Source organism: Squalius cephalus, assembly GCF_949319135.1.
Source record: "Squalius cephalus genome assembly, chromosome: 25".
Lineage (NCBI taxonomy): Eukaryota > Metazoa > Chordata > Actinopteri > Cypriniformes > Leuciscidae > Squalius > Squalius cephalus.
In genome coordinates this window covers 9737258-9748158 of record NC_137146.1, presented here as the reverse complement: position 1 = coordinate 9748158, position 10901 = coordinate 9737258, and the positions used below count along the sequence as shown (strand labels likewise).

General features: G+C 39.8%; 1 protein-coding gene across 18 annotated transcripts in view; it reads right to left on the bottom strand.

The window, feature by feature from the left end:
* The window catches only part of cnksr2a (connector enhancer of kinase suppressor of Ras 2a), a 94046-nt gene that overhangs the window by 15179 nt on the left and 67966 nt on the right, over positions 1-10901 (bottom strand). For 8 of the 18 annotated variants that reach the window (XM_079863767.1, XM_079863779.1, XM_079863782.1 and 5 more), the window contains 4 exons: positions 10142-10245; positions 8336-8855; positions 1951-2150; positions 214-683 (listed from right to left, as the gene is read on the bottom strand). In XM_079863767.1, coding sequence (XP_079719893.1) covers positions 453-683; positions 1951-2150; positions 8336-8855; positions 10142-10245 — 1055 coding nt within the window. In that variant the 3' untranslated portion in view covers positions 214-452. Of the gene's footprint in view, positions 1-213; positions 684-1950; positions 2151-8335; positions 8856-10141; positions 10246-10901 lie in introns of those variants that run through there. The other 10 variants (XM_079863777.1, XM_079863780.1, XM_079863781.1 and 7 more) reach the window with 5 other exon arrangements.

Sequence of the window (10901 nt, the reverse complement as noted above, 5' to 3'; positions counted from 1 at the left end):
ATTGTGATTCTTAAAAGTTTTCATCAGATATTCTAGAACATAAACACTATTTTTCATAACTGAGCTGATTATAAAATTATCAGCACATAATGTAATACAGCATATAATTATCAGCACATATAATCAGAACATAACTGATTATAAAATTACCCAAAGGCCCAGATTATATGCACAATAAATTAAGACAATTTATTGTGCATATAATATGGGCCTCTGGGTAATTTTATAATAATTACTAAATAATGTAACTGCATTTTCAAATCATGCATCAGTGCATCATCATATCCCTAAAAGTTAATTCTGTACATATATCCCTCACAGCCACATAATTAAAATATCAGATTATTAGTCCATAAACACCAATTCACCCCATACTTTATCTTGAAGGTCCGTGCAAGTGAGCGACAATTACTTCAAATAATGTGGTGTTATTTTTGTGTCTGAAGTGTGCATCAGACGTGAGTCTCGATGTAGGAGTGCGTGTGCGAGAGGGAGGGCGTGCGGGGGGCGGGTTCAGGCGTGGTGGCAGGGCTGGGCTCAGAGGCAGGGCTGGGCTGACGGTCCCGCTGGGGCTCTCCTGAATACAGCTCCATGTAAACTTTCTTCCATTCCTGGAACTCTGAGGACGTGAGTTTAGGATTGGCCAGCAGCTTGTCAATCAGTGCTACCTCGCCCTCCCTGTCCTATGGGAGTGAAGAAAGAGAGCAGTGGAGGGTGGGCATTACAGATACAGTCTCCTTCATACAGTGGATAGGATGTCATAAAGCACGCCACAGGCGGTTAGCGTAGACGTGAAGCGATGTGGACTCAGCCTAGATGAGCAGAGCGGCACACACACGCAAACACACATAGCATGCTCAGACTTGACTGGAGTCCTCTGGCACTGTGGGGCTTTGTGCCCCCAATTAACCTTCTTTCATTCAAGTCTGAGTGATAAGTGATCCTTATAATACCCACAATGCAACGGAAGGCTCTGCTCCAACCTAATGAGGATTGCAAGGGGGGTGGGGGTGGGGGGTGCAAAGGCAGAGCCACAGACACACAGCAGAGGCACAGACCGACTGACCCAACCACAGGCAGACCTAATGGCACCAAACCAGATTAACCCACATTGAGAAGCAGGGTTCAGAGCAGGGTTTGGCCATACCAAAGATCATTATCTCATCGAAGATGGTTATCAGCTGGTCAAATTGGTGATTAGCTAGTCTTACGTGGTCATTAACTGGTCTAAGATGGTCCTTAGCTGGTCTAAGATAGTCATTAGCTGGTTTAAGATGGCCTAAACTGGTCGACATGCTCATAAGCTGATCTAAGATGGTCATTAACTGTTTTAAACTGGTCATTTACTGGTCTAAAATGGCTGTTAGCTGGTTTAAACTAATCATTAACTGGTCTAAGATGGCCATTAGCTGGTTTACACTGGTCATAAACTATCATTAGCTGGTTGTGAGTGTCATTAGCTCATAAATAATGATCCATTGTAAATCTTAGGTTTTGGAACCTTTTTTTGGTGCTATTGAACAGCTGTTTGTTACACCCACGATGCAACGCAAGGCTCTGCCCCAACATAATAAGCACAGCACAGCAGCTGGGGGGTGGGGGAGATGGGTCACAGCAGAGCCATGGGTCGACTGACCCAACCACAGAAGACCCAATTGCACCAAGCAGAGCCAAAACTAACCCACACAGAGAAGCAGGGTTCAGAGCAGAGTTTGGCCATACCCTCCTCCCACACCAGACAGAGAACTCCGTCTAACATGGATGGGATTCTGGGATAGCAGTTTGGCTTAGTAAACTGTATAAAAAAATAAAAAATAAAAAATTCCTGCTGTCCCCAGAACCCCACAGACATCAGACAGATGGAGAGGGACGGACGGACAGACGCGACAGATGAAACAAACAGGCACACATGGTTTCAGTGGGACCCATGCGGCAGCAGAGGTCAGATACCTTTAGCGTGCTCTGCAGGATGCGGAGATGATGCAGTTTGTCATTTAGCTGTGGATCGTTGCAACGCCGAATGAAAAGGTGTTTGTACTCCAGACGGGTGGAAAGGCGGTGCTCACCAATGGGCGACAGACTGGCACGCTCCAGCGCCCGATACAAATCACCGAGCGAATCCGCCTGCCGATGGCACTCCGGCTCCCCGCCTGTGGGGGGCGCCACAGAAAGCCAGGGTTAAAGAGGGGTGGCTCCACCAGTAAAGAGTTAGCTATTCAACATGATTAGCTGGTTCAAGCTGTCAACCATGGTCAAGATGGTCATTATCTGGTCAAGATGGTTATTAGCTAGTTAACATGGTGATTAGCTGGTTCAAGCTGTCAACCATGGTCAAGATGGTCATCATTTAGTAATATCATTTGGACATTAACTCATCAACGTTGGTTATTAGCTAGTTAACATGGTGATTATTTGTTTGTCTAAGATGGTCATTATCTAAGGTGGTCAGTAACTGGTCTAAAATGTTCATTAGCTGGTCTAAGCTAGTCATTAGTTGCTTTAAGCTGGTCATAGCTGGTTTGAGTTGTTCATTAGGTCTAAGATGGCCATTAGCTGACCAATAGCTGGTCAACATGCTCATAAGCTGGTTTAAACTGGTCATTGACTGGTCTAAGATGGCCATTATCCAGTTTAAACTGGCCATTAACTGGTCTAAAATCCATCTTAGTTTTTTTTTCTGCTATCGACCAGTTCGGACCAGCTAATAACCAGTTTAGAAGTGCTAGTAAACAGTTACTAGATGATCAAAAATGGGTTTGATGATCAAAGATGAGTTTTGTAACATGGTGGCTGGTCAACCAGCTAATGGTCAGTATAAACCAGCTAGAAACCATCCACCAAAAAACAACAGCATTAACATGCAAAATGGCAAAACTACAGAATCACATTTTGCTGAAATTACAGTATGCTGAAAAAGGGGTTTTGGGATGGCAGAAACCCAATAATAGACAGAAAGACTAGAAGACAGATTTCAGCACTGTTCATGATGTTCAATATGACATGACATGGTCATTTCATCAACACAGAGAAAAACTCAGGTTTGGCAATCAATCACTCTGCCGAGCAGTTGGCATGTTGCTTATTTCTTTGATGTTTCTGTCTGCGTGTGACTGTATGCTGGTGCTCATGTGTTAGTCCGGAAATAAGTTGAATCACTCATGTCCTGTTGTTGGAGTGTTTGTGTAGGTAAAGCATGTGGGCCATGGACAGTATCTAGTGCTGGGTGTTATTGGCAGATATTACATGCGTTTCTTATGATCAGCCTTCACGAACCCACAGTGTACAGTGTGTGGGCGAGTATATACCCACTATTCTGAACAACCACAAGAGGGCAGCAGTCCCACACAGCTCCTCCCAGCATATGCTGCAGATGCAGGGTATATTTGCATGTCGCATTTAGCAAGGGAATGTAGTTTAAATAAATACAATATAAGGAGGAGAGTTTAGTAGTTTACTTTAGTTTACTAAAAAAAAAAAAAAAATTCTAAATGATTATCAATTTAAGCATTTTCCATTTATGCACCAAAGACCCCAATGACTGTGGGAGGAATATTATGTTTTATTGTTTGTTATGTACGAATTTTAGCTTTTATTTATATAATAACAACCCTAACCGATACGGACTCTACTACCAGTCAGGCCACGTTTTGAACCTCTTTATTATATTTCTAGCTATTTTTATTGGTTGTTTATCATTTTATGTGCAAGTTATTGCTGGCAAGCCTTGCTTTTGTTAAATGCCTGCAATAATTGTAAAGAAAAAGCATTTTAACGACCGCTTGGTTAGCTATGTGATGAATTGCAATAACGACTCAACATGGGTAGATCAATAAAGTTTTAAAGCTCTTTGTGATCCTTTTGTAACTTGTTTAATGGCACAGAACTTTCTAGTAGTGCAGAAAAACTTTCCAGTTGCTGGGAAACATGTGATTGAGAGTCACGATCAATAGGCCAAGCCTCTTTTTTCTCTTCAGTATGTAGTACAGCACGCATGGACTCCGTGGATGACTAACAGATGCCCCCAACTCCTCCAGAGAGAGATAGAGACAGAGAGATATAAAAGACACGGATAAGAGGGAGACTCATTAAAAGCCACTGGGATTATATATAGACTGCTGCAGGAGATCCGTCTGAGATGACGAAAAAGGGGAATATTAGAAGAGAAAGTTAGACAGGGCACTGCGAAAGGGGGCAGACGGGAAGTGAGACAGGCAGAACGGTGGTGAGGGAGGAGATGGGCAGTGAGATGGGGAAAATAGATGGTGAGATGGCAATGAGCCATGAGGCGATAGACTGCGAGACGAGGGGAAGATGAAAAGTAATACGGCGAGATAAACAGACTGGTATCCAACAGCAAGTGAGAGGCTTCCTGGGAGGTTTGTGGAGAGAAATGTGTCAATCTGGACACCAGGCCAAAATGGGACAGAATTAATAGGCCATTCAGAATTTATTGTTATGGTTTAAGCATAATCCATTAGATAGAGCATTTCAGACATTAAAAAAGTAAAAGAGGTGGCCATGTTTAAAAAGTAGTTACATTTATTAATAAGAATCTGAATAAACAATTATTCATCCAAGTAATATAGTTCATTAGCATTCAACAAAGGGTCCCCCAGCCAAAACTTTTTGACGTAAATTATTTACTTGAAGTACCCCCTGGTATTTTAAGTTATAATTGAAATAATTTAACCTATTTGCATGTTTACAGTTCTCTGATGACAGTTAATGGTCACATGACAAGCAGATAAACAAATAAAATATTTCTTTTGTATATTGTTTGTAGTAAGTGTTGTATTTAAATTGTTTAAAATATTTATTGCAATTTTTGGTCAGACCTTATATTAGGTGTCTTTATAAGGTGACTATATAGGTGACTTTTTTCTCGCAATTCTGACTTTTTTTCATGCAATTGTGAGTTTATATACCGCGATTCTTTTCGCAGAATTGTGAGATCTAAACGTCAGCTCACAATTCTGACATTTTCTTACAATTGTGAGTTTATAACATAAAAAAACATAAAAACATAAAAAATGCATTAATTGTGTTCATGTTGTATTGTAAAACAGTTTTGCTGCTGAGATATGGGTGAGTTTAGGGACAGGTTTGGTGGTGTGAGTAGGTTTAAGGGTGGGTTGAAAGGTAAAGGGTTGTAATTACATTGAGGTAATTATAATCATTTAAGTACAATGTTGAAAGATGTATGTACACAATAAGTGCACTGTATCAAATGATTAATTTATAAATGTTAGTACATAGTAGTTAAAGACACCTAATTTAAAGTGGGACCTCATTTTCCATTAAAAAAAAAAAAAATCTTCATTGATTTAATCAATTATTAGCTTTTTTTCAACTCACAAACCCCCTGGAGTTCCCTCACGAACCCCAGTTAAGGAAACCTTTAGTTTAATCTAAAACAAATTTTTGGGGAAATATTATGTTAAACAAAAATTAAATATTAATTACATTTTTGAATTAATATTAAATGAAAAATTTATATGAATAAGTTATAGTACAAATAATAGATGTTCCTGAAAAAAAATATATAGTTAAGAAGATAAAGTTCTGCTAAATGTATTATTGTCCCTCAAGGGAACTATTGAAATGTTGTAAATTAAATCAGCAGTCCGTAGTTTTCCTCTTTGTCGCCATCTCTGTTCGAAATCTGCAATTGCAGTTATTCGCGGAATTACGTGGGTCGTTTCTCTGCACGGCACAGCGCGGATGAAACCAATGTTTTTCTGTAGCCACTCCGAAGTCCGAAGTCTTTTGCATTTTCAACAGGTGAATCTCTAGTTGTCACTGGTGATTGTCGTTTGAACCTTTCTGGATCCGCCATCAAATTGAGAAAAGGCTATAAATCTCCATCTCCAACATCCTCACACGCAATATAGCCTACTAGCCGAGACTGCTTCTTTATGTGTACAGATGTGACGTAATGAAGCAAAGACATGCTCGAATTTCCCGCGGAAATCCACCAGTTCCACTGGAATTAGAAACATTATTACCGTACAAGCTTACCGTTTGAATCGAGCTAAGTCAAGCAGATAGTTTTAACACTGGCTGGTTATGTATTTGCTCAAAAATTTATTTTGGATAATTTTTAACCCAAAAAAGTTACGGATTGCAGCTTTAAATGTTTAAAATGCGATTTTTTTTTTTTGAGTATCATGGTGTCTGTTTTTGATATTCTTTTTAATCAAATGTAATCATATATAACCTCAAGAGGACAGGCTTACAGAAATGGAAGATAAAGATGAACTGTTGTTGTAAATCAAAACCAAGTTATGTAAAGTAAAGTGAAATGGGCCAGGAGCTTGTGTCAGAACCACACCAATACGGCAGGTTTAAAATGAGTTGCAGCTATTTCTAGAAGAAGAAGATACCTGCATGTGCATGTGTGTGTATGTAAGAAACGAGTGGACAGATCTCAGTGGGGAACCTCACAGCACAGCTAAAAAAATCCTGCAACTCAGGCACTGTTTATGCTTCATACAGCACCAACACACACTCAAACAGAGAAAGAGAGGAAGATACAGAAGCCAAGCAAACAAGGGAAGAGATACAGACGTAAAAAGTGCCACAAATCCATGCGCATGTCCATCTCTGAGTGCACTGCTCTTAACAATTTAATATTGAAGCACTCAAATTCACACATGCACTAAAATAACTCTGCTGTGCCTGCTGTTCTCATAATCAGAGGGGCTATTAAAATCGAATATAATTGTGGTAAAGAGGTTTTAGTGGGCTGATTTGAGCCGACCTGGTTTATTTTCTTTCAAGCACAGCTTCTCACATTGCAAAATTATAACAAAGGGAAGATTCAGCACTACCTTTGCATAAGCATGAATTTTGAATGTTACTCATTTGAATTCATAAATTGACAGTCCTAATTGAAATAAATTAATAAAATAATAACAAAAATAAATAAATAAGTCAATTATAATAAATAAAAAATATAAACACAAAATTTATATATATATATATATATATATATATATATATATATATATATATATATATATATTAGAGATGCACCGATTACAATTTTCTGGGCCGATTCCGATTTCCGATTTTTCATTAAGTTTGACCTGCCGATACCGATTTTAGCCGATTCCGATTTCATTTTTTCTAACCACTTTACAGCACACACAAATATTTATTTTATATCTTTTCTGTAATAGAACATTTTACAATTTGCATATACATATTGTTTTGAACAGATAAACGCTATAAAATAGAACTATATAAATTACTCCAGGTGTGGGTAATTCACACACATCTAAAGTGCAGTGTTATGGAAGAACCATTTCCTTTTCACATTCAATATCCAATAATTTTTTTATATATATGTATTTAGCAAACTAAACGTCTGTATGAAAACAGGGAATGGCAATAAAATAATATATAAATAAAAAATAAAATAAATATAGCCTTGCAGTATAAAGATATTTCGCAAAGCACACACACACACAGGCCTATTGCAATCACTTGTACAAACTGAATAATAAAAAGTTTAAATGGGTACATTTTCTATAAATATTAGTCTTCGTTTTCATTTCTGACATAGCCTACTCCAGTTCTTGTTAAAACACGCAAATTCTGTGCATTTTGGGCACTTTTTTTGTGAAACCCTATTTAGGCTATTTTGTCCATCAAAAGTGTGCTTTCCCTTTAATTGAGCGTGAGCAGTGCAGCAAATAGACTCGACGCAGAAACACGCGCTTCACTGCTCGCAACGCTCCTGCTTGACGCTCACGCGCTGCTCCTGCGCCCGTTGTGAATGCACTCATTGATTAACATCACGCCGAAAAAAATACGCGCTTGCGGTCTGAACGGACATAATTCACGAGGTTTTTTACATGTGTGTTCACGTGTGATGCTGATGTTGCGCGATGTTAATCATGCGGCGCCCGAGTGCATTTGACCGGCATAAAATCGGCATTTGTCAGACTGACCGGCCGGTCGCCGGGCACGGCCGATCACGTGAAAATCGGCCAATTCCGGTCACCAGCCGATCAATCGGTGCATCTCTAATATATATTATTTTCTATGTATTATTATTTATTTATTTATTTCAATTAGGGCTGTCAATTTGAGATTTTAAAATATTTTAATTTAGGTATATTACCTGGGAATATACATACAGTATACACACACACACACATATATAGGACTGTCAATTATAAAAATTAATTTAATTATGGAATTAATGGGTCAGGGAATTTTAAAAATAAATAAATGTATAAAAATAAATGAAATTAATATTAAAAATGTACTTTTATATAATCAACAAATTTATAATACACATTATTTTAATACAAATATGTTCACCCACCGTTATTGATGCAGTTAGAACGGCTGAGCTCCCTGCGGCTGGGGTCCCGCTGTTCTGCCATGGTGGCAGAGGGTGTGAGGAGGGCATGCAGGCCGCTATCCCGAGGCAAGGTGAAGCTGCGGGGTTTCCCGACTATGTTAGCAGGGTCTCTGAGCCTCTCCCCTTCAAGCATGGGGAAGGGACCGTAATGTTCCTGCATCAGTGTGCGTTGGGCAGGCAGAGTGGATTGGCGGCGATATTCTGGAGACAGACCCGCCCCCGGCTCACAGAACACAGCATCTTCTAGGGGCAGGGTCTGCAGGTAGTGGAGGCCCGAGCTGGTCAGAGGGGTTTCAATCAGGTCCTGCCATGAACGGCGCTGACTGGCGGACTTCCGTGCAGGGGAACCTCCACCGCTGCTGCTGCCCCCTTGAGGTTCGGAGCGGTACTCCTCATAAGAGGAGCGAGACTGTGAAGTTTCTGTGGATGAGAGACGGCCGTGCTTTGGTTCTAGGTAAGGACTGGCAACACTCACCGGATTCTGGGTCAGAGAAAAAGAAAAAAGGACAGAAAAGAATAAGGTGAACGTTAGGTTACAACGTTTTTGTAGGAAGCTTTTAAACAATATCACTCTCATTCAAAGAAAAAGCAAAGAAAAAAATGTGACCAAAATGACTTTATAACTACAATTTAATTTAATGCTCATCATGAAACTATATTTTCAAAGGAATAAAGCATTCATGAATTTAAAATTCACTAGGCTTACAAATCATGAATGAGCATGACACTTTTGCTCATTCTGTACGTCTCACCTTTAGGTAAAAGGCAAAAAGTGTGCTAATGAGGAAACTCAAAATATAGGCCAGGCACCTGAATAGCCACTCTCATCTAAGACAGCCAGATGAATAATGAACAGAGAGATCTCTGGTATCTGTGAAAAGTGCCGAATATAGAAAAATGGAGGAACAGGGGACAGAGGTATGGAGGGAGAATCTGACGCTGTGTTAGTGTGAAATTAGGCTCTAAATATTGACCAACTGCTCTTCCTGCTTTCATCCAATTGGCAAAAGAACAGGTTTATAGACCAATAGACAGATAGATACAGTAGATGCTGTTTTGTAATGTGGTGAAAAACACCCAGACAACTCTGGAGGTCTCTCGGTTAACAACGTCAAAGTCCCCTTATTCGTTTATCTCTGGGAACAATGTGTGTGTGTAGAAGGACTGGAGGGGGCCTTGCGGAAGGAAAAAGAAAAACGTTTAATTCAAGTTTCTTTGTTTGCTCTTAAATAAAGGCATTGCTGCTGTGTGTGGCCTCTATCTGACCTGCCCTGCAGTACTGCACTGAAAATACACAAAAAACAGTGACTGTGCACACAAATTTAACCACATACATTCAGGAACACGTAGACATCATATACACACATATATATATATATATATATAAGTGAAATATCACTTGAGCATGTTCCTGACAGATCTCGTGAGACTCGACAAAAAGGAAATAAATATCTCATACTGTCTATCAAAAGCACAGAGTAAATGACAGTACAGTGACTCACAAAGACTGAGAGATAAGTAGAGACGGACAGATAAGACTCAATCTCCTCACATCTCAACAGTGGGCTTAGAGTTGAGGTGGTCTGACTCATTCGCACACACACACAGTCACTCAGTGACGTGGTAAGGCCAGGTCTGGGGGACGGCACTACAAAACAGCTCTTTTACCAATGCCAAATGTCAAGCATTATGAGTCTGTGCTATTGTGTGGGATTACACAATGAGAGGGAGCTGGTATATCTGTGTGCATGCTGGATGCTGACTCACTGAGGGTGGCCGAGGGTAGGTGTCATAAGGGGGTGGTGGGCTGTCTTGCTTGGGCGTCGAGGGCGTCTCATTGTCTTCGTGTTCACTTTCACTCCAGTAGTCTGCTTAAAGAGAGAGAGAGGGGCATGCAGGCAGTCATTAGCTTGTTGCAAAACATTTCCATAAAGTAAACAATAATTAAATTAAAGCCTCAGAGATCATGTGGGGCACAAAGACAGATGCAGGACCTGCAGTAAAACATTTTACTGAACAGTTCCAAGGCGTTCACTAGAACCTATCCTGAGATGTGATGTCGAAGGCAGGAGAGAGGAAAAACTAGGCCATTTTAAGCTTTTAAGAGCTGATATGGTATGAAATATTAGTGGCTAATTTTGAATTAACAAAGGAGAAAGATGTTTTTAAGGACAGAATCTACCAGCAGGTGGTAACCAACTAACCAGCCATACTTTGACCCCCTTTGGTTGTGCATGTCGACTTGTTGTGGATCACTACAATTTACCTAAAAAAAAAAGCTCACTTGCTTTCTGTTTCTGTCTGTCTTTTTCCATTGTGCATTTTTTACTCCTGTGAGGTTTATTTAGGAAACCCTTTAAAGTCAAACATTTTTCTTGTACATTTTTATTCAAAATGTCATAACTCAATCTTCCAAGTTTGGAAACAATTTTGCCAGCTTAAACCCAGTCCCTCCAGAGGCTTGCCTTCATTTTTGAGTGCAATGCCTACAAATCCAATTAATGGATGATGCATAAAACCAAGTCTC